Below are 23321 nucleotides of genomic sequence, written 5' to 3' on the forward strand. Positions count from 1 at the left end.
TGATAAATTGGTCCCATCTCTCAAAGAAGAACTTTATTAATGTTGCCATTTACACCAGAAATGAGGATATTGTATCCAAGTTTTCTGGCCCCATGACAGCACAAGTGGATGCAGTGTGTGCAGTTTTATGTGGAATGCAGACAGATAGGATATATTTCATATCTGTGTCTCTTCACGGCCCAAGTGGATTATGCATTTTGCCTTTACCCCTAAGTAAAAGTGCCAGTTTTCCACAAAAAAACAAAGTAAACTACATTCCTTACTAAACTACACCTCCTACAGTGAAGTGAACAGAGCAGCATACATTGAATCTTAGTATGTACTGGTAGCTCCACAGGTCACCTGAGGATATACCCACCTAATTGAGCACTTACACATAACGTATAGCTGTCCTGCTTTTGGACAAAAAGACCTGTATTTTGTTACCTCCTTATAGGAAAGAATAGCTGCTCTGTGTTTCGTGTCTATACACCTATTTGGATACGAAGGGGAGGGTATGTTCTAGCTACCAGAAATAGATTATATATGTTTACCCTGCAGAGTTCAAGCAGACCCTGGGAGCAAGGTAATATTTCTGATTTCCACTGTATTCTCTGTCCACTCTGCTTGTACTAAGGAGTTGAATCCCATACCACAACTACAACCATACACCATAGCTGTCAGATCCCTGGCCATCTCTGCTTTCAGTGCAGAAGTGAGCATGTACATTGGTATTCTGTCTGTTTTCTCTTATAAAGAATAGCTGTAGCTTGCAGGTGAATACTCTGTTGGTTGATTTGTATGTGTGAGTATCCTGAAAAACTTAAATGAATCCTGCAGAACTTCCACAGTTCCATATAATGTCTGTTTCCATTAGACTGCATCTAACCATGCCACAATTGTTGGGCAATCCCATCTGTATTGCTCCTCATTGTCACAATATGCATGGAATACAGGTGGCCAAAAGTTTGCATCTATGGTCAGAAATACAGAGCTCCCTTTAGAGACTGTAGTTGCCAAATGGCTTGAAAGGAGATGTGGTGTGTATCCAATTTCCAAAGAGCTCTAATGTGTGTGTTTTTGAACTAGGTGACTTAACAAAAGTGTGAAATTTGTATAAAAGACCACTGATTCCACACGAGTAGAGTTTATAAAAAAAAAAAAAAAAAAAAAAAAAAAAAGACCACTGACTCCACTAGTAAAATTCTCCCCTTCTCTATTGTCCCCATAATGCTTTGTGATATCTGGGTAATGTTGTCTGTGTGTTTCTGCAGGCAACAAAACAGGCAAACAAACAGCACATTGAAGAATAATCGATCCAGTTTCTATTATGAATTCAGAAGGGTATTTTATATCATCCTATTAATAATACTTAACCAAATGCTATTAACATTTCCAGTTGATTGTAGATACTCAACAAACATTGCAGTGGTGGGGAATAAAAACTCCCCTGGTTTTGAACTTGTGTGAAACTCTTGTAAAAAAAAAAAAAAAAAAAAAAAAAAAAAAAAAACTCCCCTGGTTGGATTCCAGTATAGCCATTACCAGAGCATTAAATTAAAAAGATTAATTTCATCCCAGCCTAAAATACAACTCCATAATTTCATCTGTAAGGGAAGAAATAGCTTTATACTTGTTTACTTTTTTAATAATAGTCACCCAACAACATTGGAGAGGGCCTTTTAAAATGAGCTCCTTACCAGATATGCCTTTTAGAATATCACCTTCCTCAGAAATAAATTCTAAAATGAGGTTGTTTGTAATGAGTGAAATATGCAATGTCTGGGGGATAGTCACACTTGAAGCTCTGACTCGAGGGGTGAGGGGGGCATGGATAATATACGTAACTTTAACATTTGTACCCCCATAATATTCTGAAATTTTAAAAAATGGAAAAAAATGAGGTTGTTTGGGGATGTGGATAGGGCAGTGACTTCCTGCTTTATTTACAACAGGAGGAATAGCTAGGCTAATTGAAATCTCACTAACTAACAATCAGTCTTCCCCTTGGTGATATGTCCCTGACTGGGTTCCTCAGCATGTTATTTAACATAATGAAGTTCCATACAGTCATGCTTATTTGCTTCAGGGAAGAAGGATGGTCACATTTAGTAAAATCTGTTCTGAGCCCCATCTAAAACTGAGCAAAGAGTCCTGCTTTTTTACCTTAAAAAAAAAAAAAACGCTAGGCAAATTAAACATCGTATTCAAAATAGAGTGCTATTAATAAAATTTTGATTATTGCCCCGATCATGCATTTCTCTTAAGGTATACCAATAGGACAGAGATAAAATGCAAAGAGTAGGCAAGATGGGTGAGTGGGTTATGCTAGAGGGGATAAATAGTTTCTCTAAGGGTATCCTTTCTTTGGGTGCATGCTTCTAATCAAACCCTTGAGGTAATTCCAAATGTACCAATATGTTGACAACAACAAACTGCCTTCATTTGGCAGCCTTAATCATTTTATATGCCGCCAGCCATAGAGGATGCATCATTCGCAGGAAGAAAAAGCACTGTACCTAATGGCAAATATTTCCTTAAGTTGTACCTCTACTTTAGTGTTTTCTACTTTTAGTAAGAATATTGGTTTTAACCATGCTTACAAGACCTTCATAACGCCTTGTTTGGGTGGACTTTAACCTTAAATGTCAAAACACCTGGGTATCTTTGGGAGTTTTCACAGGGTTATCACCTCTTCAAGTATTTCTGTAAACTACAATTCTGCTCGCTTTGCTCTGTTCAGTAATGTGCCTCCCTAATGATTCCAGCTGTCAGTGTATAATTCTGACAATACTGGCCCAGCCAAGTACAGAACTCTACATGAGGGATCTCTGCCCTGGATCACATTTCATCCTGAATTCTAATCATTTAAATTCAGGCCACTTCACTGGACTCCTTTGAGTACATTTCATAGTTACCATGCAAGTTGTCTAGCATTGATAACTAGGCATTGGTCCTTCTTCAAAGATGGAATCATGATTCTGGTTGTACCTTAGATGTCTCAATTATCATCTTCAACTCAACACCTTGGCAATGTAGATCTTGGACCATACCCTTATGCAGATGTGGCCTTCAAGTATTAAAAGTAAGACTGTACCTCCATATGACCTAAAGAAGAACAAATAGAATTAACTTGTCTACGTCCAAAGCTCTGCCGAGGATTTTCCCCATAATGCTTGTGAAGGATGTTAAGCCTGGTATCTCTTTGATGAAAGTAACTGGGGATTGGCTTATCAGAAATAACCTGGCTGTGGACAAGTTTACACGTGACCTGAGACACTTTCTACTTATCCACAAGGGCCTTAATTCCTTTGATAACTGCTTGCTCCTTGGTTGTGAGATAGTCTTAGCTCTAGCTTGGCCTCACAGTTAAAGATTCCAGGTTGTGATTACCTCTGCACTAGCACATGAAGAAGAATCATCAGTTCTCAGCAAGTACCACTTCTGCCAACAGAAAAGTCATGTTTGTGCTTGAGAAAATCATCACCATGCTTCCTAAGGAGAAGCATGGACACTTAAAAAATTTGGATCTGTGAGATGTGTTATTACACCCCACATCCTACCTACACCTATTGGCAAAATTCTACACAAATCTGTTGACTCTATTTCTAACAGTAGCGTGGAGCCATCATGATGGGGAATCAACATCACACAGGAGCCAACCATTTAGATAATGATATTTGTGGATAGTATATCTGTGACAGAAATTTGGAGAATTGATGAAGGATTTTTTCAGGGTCAAAAAAAGTCTGGCCCTCCCAAGGAAAATATTCCAGTGAGCAAAAAGGAAGAAAGGAGATGCTGACCTCTTCAGAAAAGAAAAGAAAAAGCCTTCCTCCCTGACTTTCTATACAACCAAAGCCAAAGAACACCATCCTGGACCTGACGTTTCAGTCTGTTTCTGAAGAAAAGCTCAAAGTCCGTCAAAATCTTCTAAGATGATCATCTATCAGTTCTTACTCTGTAGGCTCTCAAATGCCTAGTGGTCTTCACGCCCCTTTAGTCTTCAGGAAGAGAAGCATTCTACCAGAAGCACATCACTTTCCATCAGAGCCATTGTTTTTCCCTTCACCCATCCTTTCCTTGCCTCTCGAATGTTTCCCAATGATGTGACTATATTCCTCTCAAGGGAAAGAGCATTTGCCTCCCCTCTACCCCTGCTGAATAGATGAAAAATTTACAGCAGAATTTTAGTTGTGTCTGCCACATGCCTTCAGTTTATGAACTCCAGTGCTGAAATGTATTTAACCACCGTTTGGTTTCTTTTTAGCCTGTGGTAATGTAGTACCTAAGGGTATGCTGCATTTGGTTTCCTTTAGTAAAACACCTCTGGTGCCATGGGATGATACTGTAAACGTTATTATACTCCAGAAACCTGCTTCTAACCCACTTATCATCTGAAGTCCAGCATCTCATGCAGGAGGCTTTGTCCTCCCACACTCTGAATCCTACACACTGTACCACCCTTTTGTTAGCTGTGTTCTTGTTTTGAGAAAGATGTTGGGACCAGCAAGAACCCTCTTTTTCTGAGGAGTTCTTTGTTTGGGTCCTAAAGTGACTCTAAAGGGTTTTATTTTTTGTCTCCAGAAGAACAGCAGTCTGCCATAGTGTTCATCTTTTAGAGAGTAAAAAGGCTTTGCCTTTTCATTTTAGAGAATTATTAATCTTCTCTGTTCCTACTTCAACCACTCCTTTGGTTCTTTTCCCCATTGTGAGTATCACCTCTTCTACATTGTTACCTAGAAGTCACTTGAGAGAGCATTAGTTTTGTTGCACGTGGACTTTAGATTCTTTGAAGGAAGGGGAGGTGTGTGCCATTTTCAACTGGGAGGTTGAACCCAGACTTTGTGAATCTAGGGTTATAATCAACTTGCAGGGATGGACACTAGAGGGTAAGTAAGGTTTTTCATCAGAGTCAAAAGAATGAGAAACAAATATGGCATTTATAATTATCCTAAGGCTGAGAATAACATGCTGTGACATGGTGTTGTTAACTGCATCCTCACTACCATTTCCACCAGCCCAAGACTATATATGTGTCTGTGGTCTGTCAGGTTCATGATATCTCAGTACTGATTGCCCAGAACACTTGAAATCAGATTCCACCTCTAATGACTACTTCTAATTGCTCCCCAAGGCAGGTTTATCTGCTGATCATTAGTAATCCAAAAATACTTTGCAATTGTCCTTCCCATTGGATCTTGAGTGTTTGCCCACATTATGCCCTGCATCAGATGTTACACATGTTAGGGAGATGATACAACATAATAGGGAAAGGTGAAATAAGAATATTGGTTAGTCTGCACTTTATTCTGTTAATAAGAAAAATAATGTTTGGCTGTCCTCATTTAAATTCCCTGGTCTACCATATGTTTGCTCCCGCAAATCAGGAGTACTAGTGAACCTTAAAATACATGACAAGGACTTTTTATAGAAACAATATAGGCATTTAAACTGTTTTTGATATGCCCATGTTAATGAAGTGAAGTTTTCTACCCAGCTAATGACATTGTGATGAGTGCCTCACATGTATAATCATGGTAAATGACAAAAGTATAAACAAAACACGGTATCTGTTCTTGAGAGGCTTACAGTTTAGTAGAATAATTCAGTTTATTAAATATTTACAGAACTCCTGTGCTGTGTCCTAGGGATACACAGAGCCATTAAGAAAACTTACTGTCTGGTAAGGAAGCCATGTAAACAATGTGATAGGTTCAGTAATAGAAGTATGTATAGGGGCAAGATTCCTTTAACATATTTATGGAGCATCTGCTGTGTCCAGACATTGTTCTACATAATGGGTTTATAGTGCAGATTTAAACTGACGTAGTCCTCGTCCTTGTGGAGCTTGCAGTCTAATAGGCAGATAGACATTAAACAAGTAAGTATGTCGTGTCAATTTGTGACAAATGACATAAGTAAAAAAGTGTTATGAGAGAATTTAGGGGCAAAAGGTAAGTTTTTAATCTAACAGAATGAGGGAGTAAAGGATATTTACATGGTGAGAACTGGAAAATGTGTATGAGTCTGTTCTTGCTGCTCATGTAAAGGAATCAGGAAAGACCTTGTCTAGTTATAGCTCAAAGTATGGCAGGAGAGTGGTGAACTAAGAGAATGTGACGGAGTTGTAGAATACAGGAGCCAAGATCGTGCAGAACCTTCCTAGCCTTGGTAGAAATCTTTAGATTGGATTCTAAATACTGTGGGAAGACAACAAAGGGTTTTACATATTTAAAAGATCACTCTAGAGTGATCTTTCTGGAGAAAGATTAGAAAAGCAGCAAAAGCAGAAATGAAGAGACCACTTTTAGAAGGCTCTTGCTGTGGTTTGGATGTCAGATGATTATGGATTGGCCTTCAGTGAGATAAAGAAAAGCAGGCAGGAGTGACAGCAGTTTTAGAGAAAGAATGAACAGAATTTGGAAATGTGATTGGAAGGGTAGATGAGACTTAAAGGGAAGAACGACATCCAGTTTTCTGGCTTGAACAACTGAGTAGGGGGATGTGTCATTTACTGAAATGGGAAGGACTAGAGGAGCATATTCGTGGGGAAGATCAAGAGTTCAGGGCAGGTTTTACAGAGAAGGTAATCCTTAAAGTGGGTCAGACTTAAGACATTGTTATAAAAAGATAAATACCAGGCCGGGCGCGGTGGCTCAAGCCTGTAATCCTAGCTCTCTGGGAGGCCGAGGCGGGCGGATTGCTCGAGGTCAGGAGTTCGAAACCAGCCTGAGCAAGAGCAAGACCCCGTCTCTACTATAAATAGAAAGAAATTAATTGGCCAACTAATATATATATATAAAATTAGCCGGGCGTGGTGGCACATGCCTGTAGTCCCAGCTACTCGGGAGGCTGAGGCAGAAGGATTGCTTGAGCCCAGGAGTTTGAGGTTGCTGTGAGCTAGGCTGATGCCACGGCACTCACTCTAGCCTGTGCAACAAAGCGAGACTCTGTCTCAAAAAAAAAAAAAAAAAAAGATAAATACCAGATCAAGATGAGTAATAGAGATAGAAAGGGCTCTGAGCTACACAGGAAAGATCAGCAGTTGCTAGGAAGGGTAGGAAGGTTTCTTGGAAGACATGGGACATGAACTTTCCTGTGAGGATTCGGTAGTATTTGGATTAGTACAGGAAAAATATTCCAAGTAAAGCAACCATATGAACAAAAATATTGAGATATGTCGTGTGAGTTAAGTCATAGAATTTAAGCTTAAGTAGAACTGGGGAAGGTTAAACTGGGGAATGAGAGGGAGATAATAATTAGGAAGAGGCCAGATTTGTTAGGGAGGGATGCCCAGAGTTGTGATAGCCAAGCTGTGATTGTTAGGATGGTTAATATGGTATTTATGTGTTGAATGAATTGAAATTCAGAAGATTGATTTTTGTTTTAGTGTTATTTCTTAGAAGTTGGATGGTACCAACATAGAAATAAGGGCTTGGATTAGACTTAAAAATCCATGGGAATAGAAACAAAAAAGAACAGTACTCCAGTGAGTTAATGAGGATGTGAAAAGAATAATCAATTAACTTCCAAGAACTTAAACTTTGGTAACTGGGAAGATAATTTATGGCAGAAATGAAAGAGTCAGGAATGGGGCTGATTGAGTTGGAATAAGAAGTTTTTAATTTTAAATATATTGAAGAGTTTCCAATGGGATGAAGTGTCTCATGAAGAACATTGGGTCAGAGTAGGCCAAGCAATATCTGTGATTTTTTTTTTTAATGCCATGGGCAGGCCGGGCATGGTGGCTCACGCCTGAAATCCTAGCACTCTGGGAGGCTGAGACAGGAGGACCACTTGAGATCAGGAGTTCAAGACCAGCCTGAGCAAGAGGGAGACCCCATCTCTTTTTTTTTTTTTTAACTTTTTAAAATGTTTTTTTGATTTTATTTTTCTGACAATGGACTGATGGAGAGACCCCGTCTCTACTAAAAAAACAAAACAGAAAAAAAAATAGCCAGTCAACTAAAAATAGAACCCAAAAATTAGCCAGGCGTGGTGGCTTGCGCCTGTAGTCCCAGCTACTGGGGAGGCTGAGGTGGGAGGATCACTTGAGCCCAGGAGTTTGAGGTTGCTATGAGTTTTGAGGTTGCTAGGCTGATGCCACGGCACTCACTCTAGCCTGGGCAACAAAGCGAGACTCTGTCTCAAAAATAAAAAAAAAAACCATGGGCAAAAAGGGAACCAAGTACTACATAAACCCTCAGATTGAGAGAGACTTACTACTCAACATCTCTGCAAGAAGAGAAATTGCTCTTAATCCTTTGTCATGTGTACTATGATTTTTTTCTTCCTCCCCCCTTAATTTGATTATGCTGCTAGATTTTCTCCTTCCTCCCTCCCCTCTTTTTGTTTCACAAGGTCTCACTATGTTGCCTGGACTAGAGTACAGTGGCCCAATAATAGCTCACTGCAACCTCGAACTCTCCTGGGCTTAGACGATCCTTTTGCGTCAGCCTCCAAAAGTAGTTGGAACTACGGGAGCACCACCACACCTGGATAATTTTTTTTTTTTTAATTTTTGGTAGAGACAGGGTTGCACTGTTGTCCAGGATGGTCTTGAACTCCTGGACTCAAGCGATCATCCTGCCTCAGCCTTCCAAAGTGCTAGGGTTACACACATGAGCCACCTCACTTGGCTTGTGCTAGATATTTTCAGTGAAGATTTCTATACTTCAAGAAGAAGTTCCTTTGATCACTTTGTATAAGATTGTGCCATTTGCTCTTTTTTTCTTCTTGAGTCCTACTCCTTACTGTGTCCTCCCAACTTTTCCTCCTTGTAAAGTCTCTTGTAAACAAGTCTGGTTGGAGAAATAGAGTTTAGGGGAAAGACACTTTAACTTTGAAAACCTGTTGATATTGAAACAACAGTTTGGCATGGGTAAGGAATACCAAATTACTACTGAAGCCTGATAAATACTGTTACCCTAGTCAAGACCTTTGGCTTTTGGTCATACATTCTTTCATGTCCTAATCTTTTGAGATTCTAGAACCTTCTAGACTTGCTGACCAGATGGGTGACTATCCTTAAAATTTTAGTAATGTTCTCACTTTTTGGCTGCCCTATTTTAAGAATAATGCTTGGAGGGTGGGGACTTTATAAAAGAGCTGACAGGTTGGCCACCTTCAATTTCTTTGTCTTACATCTTATTACCTCCTACAGGGATCCATATGGCTTTGGAGACAGTCGAGATTCAAGGCGTGATCGATCTCCAATTCGAGGAAGTCCAAGGAGAGAGCCAAGGGATGGTAGAAATGGCCGAGATGCCCGGGATAGCAGAGACATTCGAGACCCCCGAGACTTGCGGGACCACAGAGATAGTAGAGACATTCGGGATCACAGAGACAGCAGAAGTATGCGTGATGCTCGGGACATGAGGGATCTTAGAGACTTCCGTGATCTAAGAGACTCTAGGGATTTTCGAGATCACCGGGATCCCATGTATGATAGATACAGAGACATGAGAGACTCCCGAGATCCTATGTACAGGTACATACACAGCCATTCTGCTTGTTTTTTTATAAGTCTTTTTGTTTGGTGTGTTCTGAGCTAATTGAAAGTTCTGTAAGGCCAATGATTTTTTCAGCCTTATATTTCCAATATCTATCAAGTGGTAGATGTGCTGCTTAATAAATTTTGCTGAATGTGTGAATGATTGATGAATTAAGCTTAGTGAATGAATAAGGTCTCTCCCTGTGGCTTATGAAAAGTAATTTTGTGCATGTGGACAAGAAACAGAGTACAAATTGTGTTGGTAGTGCAAAAAACACAGGGAGATACACAGCCGAAAGATACATGAAAAGATGCTTACCATCATTAGTCATCAGAGAAATGCAAATCAAAGCCTTAATGAGATACGATTTTATACCTACTAGAGTGGCTATAATAATTTTTTTAAAAACACAGAAAATAACTAGTGTTGGCAAGGTGTAGAGAAATTGGAACCCTCAAAAATTGCTGGTAGGAATGTAAAATGATAACGCCATTGTAGAAAACAGTGTGACAGTTCCTAACAAGGTTAAATGTAGAATTACCATATGATCCATCAGTTTTACTCCCAAGTAATATACTCAAAAAACTGCAAAGTGAGTTGTACATTAATGTGTATGGCAACACTATTCACAATAGTCAAAAGTTATAAACAATTGAAATCTGTTTGAGGTGATAGTTGCTCAGCATTGTGAATATGATACCAATGAATTGTATAGTTAAAAATGATTAAAATGGCAAATTATTATTATATATATTTTACTATAGTTTTTAAAAAGCACAAGGAAGGGAGATCGGTGGACCATGGAATGGTTCCTCGAAACTAATATCAGTAATTCCTACCAGTGACTTTACATTTACTATATGCTGAGGACTATGCTGAGTGCTTTCTGTACATCATCTCTGTTCATCTCCTCTCACCATTTTTTGAGACAAGTTAACTCACTCATAGCCACAGAGTTGATAAGCAGTGAGTCCTATATATAAACCTCATTTGTCTAGTCCCAAAGAATTCTCTATATCTGATTTTTGCAGGCTAGGACAGAATTTTATCTTTGTGAAAATTTCCTTAACTTCAGGAGAGAAGGCTCTTATGACCCTAATTTTTGTGAAAATTTCCTTAACTTTTCAGGAGAGAAGGCTCTTATGACCGATACCTACGAATGGATGACTATTGCAGGAGAAAGGATGACTCTTACTTTGACCGTTACAGAGATAGCTTTGATGGGCGAGGCCCTCCCGGCCCAGAAAGTCATTCTCGTGCAAAAGGTAAAGTAACAGAACCAGTCCATTCCTATTACTGGTAGAACATTTTACAAAAGATAGAGAGGAAACTAATAACCAATGCCCCAACTAAAAGGGGGCTAATGACAAGTCCTGGTAGTTCATAAAAAGCAGAAATACAAATAGTCTATTAACATTGTATAAAACATTTAGCTTGAAAATAATTTTTAAAATGCAAATTAGGGCTGGGTGCAGTGACTCACACGTGTAATCCCAGCACTTTGGAGGGCCAAGGCAGGAGGATCGGTACAAGTCAAGAATTCAAGACCAGCCTGCCCAAAACAGCCAGACCCTTTCGCTACAACAATAATTTTTAAAAATCACCTGGGTATGGTGGCACATGCCTCTAGTCCTAGCTACTCAGGAGGCTGAGGCAGGAGGATCACTTGAACCCAGGAGTTTGAGGTTACAGTAAGCTATGATTGGGCCATTGCCTGGGTGACAGACTTAGACCCTGTCTCCAAAAAAGAAAAGAAAAGAAAACTTCAAATTAGTACAATTGTCTGATTTATCTTGTTTAGTCATCCAGCAAGAAGAAATAAATATGAAATTCTAGCAATAAGAAAATTCTAGGCCGGGCGCCGGTGGCTCATGCCTGTAATCCTAGCACTCTGGGAGGCCGAGGCGGGTGGATTGCTCGAGGTCTGGAGCTTGAAACCAGTCTGAACAAGAGTGAGACCCCATCTCTACTATAAATAGAAAGAAATTAATTGGCCAACTAATATATATAGAAAAAATTAGCCGCCGGGCATGGTGTCGCATTCCTGTAGTCCCAGCTACTCGGGAGGCTGAGGCAGCAGAATTGCTTGAGCCCAGGAGTTTGAGGTTGCTGTGAGCTAGGCTGACTCCATGGCACTCACTCTAGCCTGGGCAACAAAGTGAGACTCTGTCTCAAAAAAAGAGAAGAGAAGAAAATTGCAGCAATAAGAAATGAACAAAAGCTAAAATCATTGGAGCTAAAGTCATTCAATGATTGATTTTCGCCCATTAACCAGGTTAACTATGACTATTTGTATTATCTGTACAGAATGGGATTTGGGGTTGTTTTTGTTTTTGTTTTTGAGATAGAGTCTCACTCTGTTGACCGGGCTAGAGTGCTGTGGCTGTCAGCCTAGCTTACAGCAACCTCAAAATCCTAAGCTCAAGCGATACTCCTGCCTTAGCCTCCCGAGTAGCTGGGACTGTAGGCGTGCACCACCATGCCTGGCTAATTTTGTTTTATATATATATATATTTTTTTAGTTGTCCAGCTAATTTCTTTCTATTTTAAGTAGAGGCAGGGTCTCGCTCTTGATCAGGCTGGTCCCAAACTCCTGAGCTCAAAAGATCGGCCCACCTCAGTGTCCCGGGGTGCTGGGATTATAGGTGTGAGCCACCACGCCTGACCTATTTTTTTTTTTTTTTTTTTTTTTTTTTTTTAGTCCTTTTTACCTAACAGCATCTCTTTTTAGATAAAGACAAACTTGTCTTTTAAGAGCCTGTTTTTTCTCAGTATGTCTTTAAAGATTTTTAAATTCCTTTATACTTGGCCAAGTTGGGATCCCCAAGAATCTCATTTCCAATTTGTTATAAAATTTACCTACTTGATTTATTTTCCAAAAATTTCATCAAAACACATTAGAATAATAATGAAATACCATTTTTATCTATCAGGTTGGCAAGAATGAAAAAGAATGGTGATAGCCAATGTTGACTAGGGTGTGAAGAGATAGGTACTAGATGATCCACTTCTGTGGAAGTATCAGTTAGTAACAGCCTTCCTAGAGGGCAGTTTGACAGTACGATGAAGCATTAAAATGGCCATGCCCTTTAACCCAACACTTACAGTTTGATGAATTTATAATAATAGAAATTAGGCCGGGCGCGGTGGCTCACGCCTGTAATCCTAGCTCTCTGGGAGGCCGAGGCAGGTGGATTGCTCGAGGTCAGGAGTTCGAAACCAGCCTGAGCAAGAGCAAGACCCTGTCTCTACTATAAATAGAAAGAAATTAATTGGCCAACTAATATATATAGAGAAAAAATTAGCTGGGCATGGTGGCGCATGCCTGTAGTCCCAGCTACTTGGGAGGCTGAGGCAGAAAGGATTGCTTGAGCCCAGGAGTTTGAGGTTGCTGTGAGCTAGGCTAACGCCACGGCACTTACTCTAGCCTAGGCAACAAAGCGAGACTCTGTCTCAAAAACAAACAAACAAACAAACAAAAAATTAATACTGTTTATTTTTAGGAGTTAGACTAGAGGATTAATAATTCAGAAAGCATTTGTGTGTTATGACCTTTCTCTACAAGTAGTTCAGGATTTAAAATAAGGCCTGTGACTTAGTCCTTATTGCAGTTTTCCATGGTGGTATCTTACAGAACGTTTGAAACGTGAGGAGCGGCGTAGAGAAGAGCTTTATCGTCAATATTTTGAGGAAATCCAGAGACGTTTTGATGCTGAGCGGCCTGTCGATTGTTCTGTGATTGTGGTCAACAAACAAACAAAGTAAGAACCCTTTGGCTATTTCTCCCCAGTGAAAAGAAAGGTCAGAAGAGAAATTCAGGCTCCTGCTTGGGAGCTCTACCCACTGAACTTGGGCTGCGTAATTCTGGCATTGCTGTGCTGTGTTAGTCAGAGTTCTTTCAGTTGTAGGTACCAGAAAACTCAATTCAGACTGGCTTAACCCCAAAAGGAGCATTTTTAGTTTGCTTAACTGGTAGTTGATGTGTGGCCACATCTAGGATCAAGCCATGTCATCAAGACTTGGTCTCTGGTGTCTTAACCACTGCTTTTCTCAGTGTTGCCTTCATTCTCAGGCAGGTTTTCTACTTGATAAAGGTAGAATGGGACTGGTCCCAGACATGTGTCTTCTTCTTAGCTTAGCAAACCCAGTGGAAATAACTTATCTTTTCCAATGTTCCACCTAAAAGTCCTGGAATGATTTCTAGTTGGACTGACATGACTCAGTTCATCCCTAGAGCCTGAGGTGGGATTAGCCCTGCGGAACCATGTGGGCTGAGACTAGTAGAGGGAGTAGATGCTCTCTCCAGGGGACAACGCCAAATCCCTAACACTTTGGGAGGCATGTGTGTGTCTCTGCATTTGTCAGCCAAGAACCAAGCCTTTATGAAGTGCCATGGCCTTGCAGAACTGTTAAGTGACCACGTTAGCCAAGCCAGAGCTCACAGCATCGTGTTACTCCACTGTTTACATTGTCTTCTTGAAGAGGCAGAGCAAAGGAGCAGGAGGGAGTATAGCAGCTTACGGGTTTGGCAGTAGCTATGTTCCCTTTCCCCAGGTGGTGCTTAGTAAATAACTTCATGTATTTCCTAGCAGTTTGGGGTTAAAGAGCTAATTTCAAGGCAGTGACTAGGGAAATAGGTGTTGAGACACCAAGCGGCAGGCAGAGTTCACAGGCTCTTGGCTGTCTTGTTCACAGATAGAGGCTGCCTTCACCATAGATAGCTTTTTTTGGACACATGATAATAACTATTATTTTCTGAACACCTACCTTGTATCTACCTCATGCTAGGTACTTTACAGAAATTATTTTTAGTCTTCATGGTAATCAAATGTGTATTCAGCAAATTTTTGCATTTATGGCGGATGCTGGGTACTGGGGCTATAATATTAATAGGAAATATACATACTTATAGAACTTATACCCTAATTAGGCAGGTGATAAAAATAAATAGGTGACAAGCCCAATGAAAAGAGAACACCAGGGATCTAAATTAGATTAGAGGAAAGGCCAAGGAAATAACACGAGCTGAGCTATATTATTCCTGTTTTATTAGTAAATAAACTGAGGTTTGTAAGAGGTAAAGGGACTTGCTTAAAGCTTCATAACTTCTCAAGTAAATGTTAGGCCTGGGATCCAAACCCATATTTCTAGCATTAAAGCCCATGCTTTTCCCACTGGCTTATGCAGCCTTCCCAAAGACAAACAAGTGCCACAGTCTTAGGGAGCAGGATGGTGTTAAGGAAGGAACATTGGACTAGAGAATCAAGAGAAGGACCTGGGTATCAAATACTGTCTACTGGCAACTTCCTGTGTGACCTCAGGCAAGTCAAAACGATTCTCAGCCAGTGTAAAGAAAGGGAATTGGTCTAGATCCTCAGAGCCTGAACAAAGCATGAGGAGTGAGCTAGGATTTGAGTTCTCTATATGAGCACACACAGCTGGCTAAGACACAACAGTGTGAAGATTTGGAATTGGTCAGGGAAGTGCTCACTTGAATCCTGTTTTTTTGTGTGTGTGTTTGTTTGTTTACAGAGATTATGCTGAATCTGTGGGGCGGAAGGTACGAGATCTGGGCATGGTAGTGGACTTGATCTTCCTCAACACAGAGGTGTCGCTTTCGCAAGCCTTGGAGGATGTTAGCAGAGGAGGATCTCCCTTTGCTATTGTCATCACCCAACAACACCAGATTCACCGCTCCTGTACAGTCAACATCATGTTTGGAACCCCACAAGGTACAGAGGCTTAAGTGGGTCAAAATCCCAGAGGTAGTTACTAGTTCATTTTAAGCCTTACTCCTAAGGAGCAGATTTTGGGCAAATGACTCATATATCTCAGCTGAGACAAGGTAGGGTCCTTCTCTAAGTACACTGAAGGAAACTTGTATAGTCATTTATTTGTTAGTCTCTCAGTGAATATACAGTTCTGGGCCTGCTATCTATAATGCTATACTTGGCCATTACACAGTGGTGTGCTGGCAGATATCTTAACAACCTGTTCTGGAGTAGTTTGTAATAAGCAGTGAGAAATGAACAAAAGATTGGAGCTAAAGACATTAAATGCTTGGTTTTTGCCCATTGACCAGATAATTGTGACTATCTGCATTATCAATGGAAAATGAGTTTTTGTTTGTTTTTTATCATTTTTACCTAATAGCATCTCTTTTTATAGGTAAAAAGACAAACTTGTTTTTTAAAAAAGCCTGGTTTTTCTCAATACCTCTTTAAAGATTTTTAAATTCTTTTATACCTGGCCAAGTTGAAATCTTTAAGAACCTCATTTCCAGTTTGTTATAAAACTTTACTGCTTGATTTTTTTTTTCCTAATAAGTCAGCAAAAAAAGCAGATTAGATGAAATGAAATGCCATTTTTATCTGTCAAGTTGGCAAGAATTAAAAAGAATGACCATACCCAGTGTCAACTAAGGTGTGGAGAAATAGGCACTAGATGCCCACCTCTATGGAGGTATTAATTAGTAACAGCCTGAGGTAGGGGGTGATGGTTTACATCATGTGCTGATTTTCATAGTGTAAATACTCCCACCATATTTTATTTCAAGCCACCCAACATGAAGGTCACGAAGGGAGAGTTGGAAAGAAATGCACACAATTGGCTCTCACAAAGAGACAGGTGTGGCTCCAGCACACCTCTGCCACATACTCCACTGAATGCAATAGAATCCTTGCTTTGACCCAATTTTCTAATGGGGGACAGAATATAAAGGCATTTAGGATACTATTTATAAGTGTGCTGGGGAAATGAGCAGGGGCTGTATAGACAGGGGAGAGGACCTGACTCTTTAGAGGCCCAGGGATGGCTTCTTAAAGTCCTTCTCTGAAGTAGCTGTCAGTACTTAAGCCCAGAGGGTAGAGACTCTGCCAACTGATGCCATGCTCATTGCTCTTACACCACAGACTTTTCCTTTTTCCCACCACACCCTGGATCTCTATTTGCCTGACCAGTTAACCCCATAACCATAGAATGTATAAGGGTCTCCAGTGGGTCATTTGTCTCTCTTGAGAATAGTCCTCAAGATGTGGGAGAGCATTTATATAAAGTTCTGAGGAGTCTTCTCACCTGTGTAAACCACATTGCCCATGGGTGAGGAGAGGAGGTTATTTACGGTCACAGTTTGATCTTAATCCATGACTTTTGAACTGATGAATTAAAAAACAGTAGGCCAGTTCAGTCCTGAGGAGCACAGTGGAGAGCCAGCTTTCCAGAGGGGCTTGTTGGCTTCCTGCTGCCAGTCTACAGGCTGCTGGGCCTGCCTCCCATGGCTATTCCCCACATGATCTGTTTGAATCCGTGGGAGGCTGTCATGTTTCTTTGGTTTTTACTACAAGTCTGTAATCTAGAAATTCTCCCAAAGAACCAGCTCTATGAAAGGAACACATCCCCACCAAAGATACCCATTCACCTCCCTTCTCACCCTTCATCTCCCTTCCCATTCCACTCCCAATCTCAAGGCTTTTTGTTACCAAATGGATTTTTATCACCAAAATGGTTTTCTTGCTGATGTGAGGTTAGCAAAGGCTTGGCAGAGTGCAGCAGGTGGGCACTCAGATATGTAATAGAAGAAAATAACTCTAGTCATTCCCTCCTACAGAGCATCGCAACATGCCCCAGGCAGATGCCATGGTGCTGGTAGCCAGAAATTATGAACGCTACAAGAATGAGTGCCGGGAGAAAGAACGTGAGGAGATTGCCAGACAGGCAGCTAAGATGGCCGATGAAGCCATCCTACAAGAAAGAGAGCGAGGAGGCCCTGATGAGGGAGTGCGCGGGGGCCACCCTCCAGCCATCCAGAGCCTCATTAACCTGCTGGCAGACAACAGGTACCTCACTGCCGAAGAGACTGACAAGATCATCAACTACCTTCGAGAGCGGAAGGAGCGGCTTATGAGGAGCAGCACCGACTCTCTGCCTGGTGAGCTACGAGGCAGGGCCGAGGTGAAGTTCTGACTCTGCATTTCTCTAATCCCCAGGCTCTGTTGGGAGGGTGGCAGGCCCGTTGCTCTTGGGTGGGTAAGGGAAATGAGTCCATCCCGTGGGTTCTCCCATGGGTTATCCATGCTGATATGATAATGACAACTTAAGATTTGGGTATTGAATTCTAGTCCCTGTAGTTAATGTGGTAGTGGGTGAACTAGCATTACTGGCTCTCTGGTAGCCAGGATGGATCCCCTTTTTTATTTATGTGTTTATTTTATAGCAGTTCTCTGAGGGAACTAGGTTAGTTTCTATAAACAGCACATACCATAAAGTGGCCCCTTTGGGAAATTGATGTTATTGTCTGTGTACTATGTGATTGATGTGACTCAGTGATTATTGTTCTTCCTTTGGCTGCTAGGCCTCCTGCCCTTGGGGGGTACTTTCAACGAGATACCTCCCTCTTCTGTCTTCCAGGCCCGATTTCCCGCCAATCACTCGGGGCGACCTCGGGTGCCTCGCTGAAGACACAGCCAAGCCCCCAACCGCTCCAGAGCGGCCAAGTGCTCCCCTCTGCTACACCCACTCCAGCTGCACCCCCCACCTCCCAGCAAGAGCTTCAGGCCAAAATCCTCAGCCTCTTCAACAGTGGCACGGTTGCGGCCAATAGCAGCTCTGCATCCCCTTCAGTTGTTACCGGAAGCACCCAGAACCAGAATTTTTCCACGGCAGCGAACAGCCAGCCTCAGCAAAGATCACAAGCCTCTGGCAATCAGCCTCCAAACATTTTGGGACAGGCAGGATCTGCTCGGAACATGGGCCCCAGGCCTGGGGCTCCTTCTGAAGGGCTCTTTGGTCAGCCTTCCAGTCGCCTGGCACCTCCTAGCAACATGGCTAGCCAGAGGCCTGTGTCTTCCATAAGTATCAACTTTGACAATCCAAGTGTACAGAAGGCTCTGGACACCCTGATCCAGAGTGGCCCTGCTCTCTCCCACCTGGTTAGCCAGACCACGGCACAGGTGGGGCAGCCACAGGCCCCCATGGGATCTTACCAGAGGCATTACTGAGGCTAAATCTTTCAACTACCCCTGGTTCCCTCATCCCCTGGCCTCCTCCCACTTGCTGCGTTCTAAATAGAGTTGTTTGGAGGATGTTCTTTGCGCTCTCCAGGTCTACATCAAATGTCATGAGTTTCTACCACCTGCTCGCTCTCCTGCTCAAGGCTATGTTGTTTATTCCTTACAAAGTCAGTTTATACTGTATTGGGGGCTGTATCTATTTTTGGTTTTGGTTTTTGTTTTTCTTCTGTAGAAAATAAATATCTCTGGGGTCACTTGGGCAGTACAAGTGTCTGGGCTCAGTTTATATTTGGTGGGATTTCTCTGGTCCTTCTGTCTGCTGGATTTGGGAGAGGAAAGGAAGAAGCCAGGCCCAACTGGCTGAGTTTGGAATGGCATTTGTCACGTCAGTGGCCACCACCTTTGCTCACTTTGAACCTACCGAGTCTTTCCAGCTTTGTACACGTCAACCAGAGCTCCAGCTCCTGCCTACAGCCCTTGCCTAGAGTTGCAGAGAAGCAAACTGGCTTTGGCAGGCACAATGTCATCAAACCCCCATCCCACAAGTTTGGGGGTCTGCTTAAGGATTCATAAATCAGCTACTCCGGATTGTTGAGGACTAACCACAGCAGCCACAGAAGGAACTTTTCTGCCTGAGCCAAGATGGTTTTTTGTTTTTTCTTTTTTGTTTTCATTTTGTTGGAGGATCTCCAATGGACTGAACAGCTCCATTCAGCAGCAGTTTAACCCAAACTGTGAATCTGGGCCCCACCACTCTTCCCCCTCACCATTTCTGTCAGCATCCCCCTCTTCAGCGGCACTTCCACGGAGTCGGTAGTGAGACTCTGGCCGTGAACACCCATTTCTTCGCGATTTGTTTTGAGCTTTTGGCTCAAAAACCCAGGCTCTTGTTTTCATCTAGACTCGTACTCTGTTTTCTGAGCAGCAGGAGATAGGGACCATTTTGATGTCAGTCTTTCAGTAGCTGGACACATTCTCGAGACAGACGGCTGTTCATGACTTTTGAGCCAGAATGAAATTGTTGAGGGAAGGTTCCTGGCTACTGCTCCATGTGGAGCCCCAGGAAGCTGCCCTCTCCCTAGGGAGTATGCTCATTACAGCCCTGAGGATCACAGTCTCAGAGGGTCCCAACAGGGGTGAGGGAGAGCAGCAACTTCGGCTGAGTCCCTGCCAGTGGCTGAGCAAACAATGGTTTCTAAACTCAAGGTCCCCAAATGGCAGCGTTTTATGTTCCAACCTGTTTGTGTTATATAGTGGTTTTTCCCCCATCTTTGGAACTCTTGTGTTGTTAATAAGATGAAATGATTACTTTTTAATTAAAATGAAAAAGTAAAAGCTGTGTTCATCTTTCTTGAGTCTGAATATCTGCAGCACCTCTCTTCAGGACACCCTTTCCCAGAATGAGGTGGTTGAGGGGTCCTGCCTTGTTCTCCACCTACAGTCACGCCTCAAAACCTGTTTTAACCCTGCCTTCTCTGAGTACATGCTCAGCTAGTTAGAAGTTTTTGATAACACAGCTCAGAGCAAAAGCCCACTGGCTAATTATAATGCTGTGTTCAGCATCCTGCTTGCAGTAGTCATTCATTGTGTCAGCAGGCCTGTCCTCTTGTTCTAGGAAAGGAAGACAGGCTATGAGGCGGCTATTTCTAGTTGATGGCCATTGGGGGGGTGAGGGGGGCACTCTCCTGTCCACTGGTTTTTTCAATTGCCACCCTCTTTTCCACCTGTTGGGCAGAAAGTTGGCAGAATCCGTAGTCACAGAACCTGAAGGAACCTTGAAGAGCATTTAGTAAACTTGGGGTGGCTGTGGTGAAGTGGGTGACACAGGTCCCCAGGGGGTTAGGAATCAAAGTGCTAGTAGTACTGAACTTCACCTAGTACATGCTCCAGGCCTCACGGGGAATATCAACGCATCCTGGCAACTAGTAATACCTACCAGTCTCTTAGGACAGGATGTTAGTGCAGTGCCCTCCAGGCCAGGGCCCCAGAGCTGTCAGTATACAAATCAGATAACCAGACCTGGGGCATCAGCCCAACTTGTCTGTCAATGAAGGTCAGTGTTTCTGATTAAGAGTGTGGGGTCCTCCTGGAGTGTCCAAATAGCACACCTCAGGCCATGAAGGGTATAATAAAATTATTTTTATTGCATTTTGTGCAGACAGGAGTCTAAAAAATTAATACAGTAAAAGCCATAAAGCATTAAATGGGAGCATTCAACAATAAAGGAAAGAACCAACCCTCTCCTTTTCATATTGGCACAAAGAACACAAGATCAATACTGAGGCAGGATGCGGAATACTGAAACACACTGAAAATTAAAGGCAGGCCTAATAATAATAATAGTAATAATAGTAATAAATACTCTTGATTTGGTTTGCAACCTCTCCTATTTACAAGGGTTTTCAACTTCATTGCATTGCCCTGCACATAGATCGTCTAAAACAAAAGCAACACTAGTTACCACTACAAGGCTATTGAAATATTGCACTCAGAATAAAAGTCACTTGGATGGACATGAAACATCTAGCTACAGTGATTATAAAGATAATTTGATGAATGACTTGTGATAACATTCATAACAAATATTGCACATGTAGCACAGAAAACTTGGGATTTTGTTGTGGGATGTTTTTTTCATCAACGGAAACTTTGCTCTTGCCAACCAGACGGTCTGGGCCCATTTAGTGCAACTTTGGTTCCCTAATTGATGTTGATACTGCCCCTTTCTCCTATGCAGCCCACAACTTCAGCTCAGGAATATTCAGGCCCCCAGAAGGCGGGAGCCAGCTGTGGTTCTCGGAGGTCTTTTGAAGGATTCAGGGGGCTGGTGTCTAACACCTCCATCTTTTCACATTGATACATAAAAGAATCTACTTAGGCTCCTGATCAAATCTCAGAGGGGCTTTAGCCTAACCAGGAGACCTCCACACCTGCCCCCAGCCTGACCCTGTCTAGGATGGCTCCAGCTCTTCACCTTGGGCTCAAAGGAAAGGAGGTGATGAGGTCAGGAGTACTCAGTGGCCCCAGCTCTGGGAGGTGGGCAAGATGTGTCTAACTAGGTGCTGTAGGTCAGGGCCCTGGGGCTGGAGGTACTGTACCCAGTCCCAGAGAGTGCTGGAACGAGCATGCAGTGCCTGTCCCACTTAGTAGCTACCTTGGGGAAAGGGAACCCAGCCTGCGCGCTTTCTCTAAGGACAGAAGGCGCCTCAGACCAGGCCGGTGGAGCGGAAGCGCCAAGGACTGGAGTTGGGGAAGCCAAAGGCCTTGGGTCCTAGTTAGAGGAGGGCAGAGAGGCGCTAAGAACAAAGCACGTGGCGACCCCAGCCCTCCCCCAGGCTCAAGTGCCTGGGACACAAAGCTGGAGGCGGCTGCTAGGCAGTGAGGCCCAGCCCCAGCGCATGGAGCAGGCGACTGGGTCCCCGAGGCCAGAGCTGCCTCCCTGGAGGAGGGAACATCAGGGGTGGCGCTGGAGCCTCCCAATGGGTTCGGTCCCCAATCCAGACTCGCCCCCTCCTCCCTCACCTGTACCAGGGAGGAAACTCTGGGGAGGGGGCCCCCTCCAGCTCCACGATTTCAGTCTTTGGCGAGGAGCCATGGGATAGGGTGAGCAGGCGACAAGCCGACTGAGGAGAGACGCCTGCTCCCCAGCGAAGGCACCGGGGCGGGGCTTTCCTCGGTGGGGCGCGGGCCTCTCTCGGTTTCTCCCCCTCGAGGAGCGCCCCTCCCCTATCCTGGCCCCAACTTGCATAAGAGCCGATGAGAAGAGGTTGCGCGTCTCTGCAGCCGCCGTGGAAGCTCACATCCGCTGGGAGGCGAATCCAGGAAAAGTTGGACACGTCTCACCTCGTCTCCAAAAAGAACTGGAGGGAAGGGTGGGAAGCCAAGGGCGCGCGGAAAGAGCGAGGAGGCGAGAGCAGGGCGGGGGTGTCGAGGGACTAGGACCACGACCCCCGCCTGGGCCTAAAGCACTTTTGCTCTCAAACTCTCAGACGTTGAGAAAACCCAGCTTCCCGAGGCCCCCGTCTCTCCGGGGCGCCCCAGCGGGAGAGCTCGACAGTGGCGAGAGGAGAAGTCCGTTGCGCTTCTAGTCACATAAATATGGGGACGTTAAAAATACACTCGAAGTCTCCTGTACACTATGTATAGGCTCGGCGGCGCGGCCGGGTCGGGAGCAGGGCCGGCGGAGGCGAGCGCGGCCGTCCCAGCCCGCCCGCCCGGGCCGGGGAAGCGCCGAGGAGCGCGGAGCGAGGGCGCGGCGGGGCGTGGGAGGGGAAGAGGGGCCGCGTGGACTGCCTGGGGGTCCTCAAGGCCCCAGCTCCTCTGCTCTCCGCGCTCCTCCCGGCCTTTATTGCAGCGTCTCCTCCGGCGGGACGAGCCGGGCTTAGAAAAAGGGCAGCGCAGACCGACAGGCCAGCGGGGCTCTGGGGGCTCAGGTTTCCGCGCGGGGGGCGCCCTCTCCGAGTCAGCCCGACGGGCGTGGCCTCCGGCTTCAGGCAGCGGGGTAAGGGGCCAGGGCACGGGCACAGGGTCTGTATGTAAACGGTGACAGCGGCGGGGGGCGCGGCGAGAGCTCGGGCCGCGGGCCGGGCGCTCGGGCCAGGGTGGCAGGTCCTGGCTCTCAGGAGTAGATGGTGATGACCTCGCGGCCGCCGCCGCGGACCAGCATCACCCGGTCCAGGTGCTCTGTGAGCACCTCGAGGAATTCCATGTCTGAGAGTGGGTCAAGGAGAAAGACCCGGTGCCCTTCCCTCCCGACGAAATTGGGGTCGCGCTGGGCAGCCAGGGAACGCCTGCGCCCGTGTCCCTGTCCGAGGTGCTGATCCGGAAGCAGGAAGGG

The 23321-nt window shown here is 43.9% G+C and overlaps 2 protein-coding genes across 6 annotated transcripts in view; one reads left to right on the forward strand and one right to left on the reverse strand.

Moving 5' to 3' along the window:
- Positions 1–18752, forward strand: part of NCOA5 (nuclear receptor coactivator 5) — a 32906-nt gene extending 14154 nt beyond the window's left edge. For 2 of the 4 annotated variants that reach the window (XM_012742999.3, XM_012743000.3), the window contains 6 exons: positions 9146–9472; positions 10605–10741; positions 13111–13237; positions 15009–15208; positions 17083–17403; positions 17883–18752. In XM_012742999.3, the coding sequence (XP_012598453.1) occupies positions 9146–9472; positions 10605–10741; positions 13111–13237; positions 15009–15208; positions 17083–17403; positions 17883–18472 (1702 nt within the window). In that variant the 3' untranslated portion in view covers positions 18473–18752. Of the gene's footprint in view, positions 1–9145; positions 9473–10604; positions 10742–13110; positions 13238–15008; positions 15209–17082; positions 17427–17882 lie in introns of all 4 variants that reach the window. The other 2 variants (XM_020282034.2, XM_020282035.2) reach the window with 1 other exon arrangement.
- A 1832-nt stretch (positions 18753–20584) lies between these two features.
- SLC12A5 (solute carrier family 12 member 5) overlaps positions 20585–23321 on the reverse strand; it is a 40278-nt gene continuing 37541 nt past the window's right edge. For both annotated transcript variants that reach the window (XM_012742994.2, XM_012742995.3), the window contains exon 26: positions 20585–23194. In XM_012742994.2, the coding sequence (XP_012598448.1) occupies positions 23103–23194 (92 nt within the window). In that variant the 3' untranslated portion in view covers positions 20585–23102. The remainder of the gene's footprint in view (positions 23195–23321) is intronic.

The sequence above is a fragment of the Microcebus murinus genome, chromosome 16, assembly GCF_040939455.1.
Source record: "Microcebus murinus isolate Inina chromosome 16, M.murinus_Inina_mat1.0, whole genome shotgun sequence".
NCBI classification, from domain to species: Eukaryota; Metazoa; Chordata; class Mammalia; order Primates; family Cheirogaleidae; genus Microcebus; species Microcebus murinus.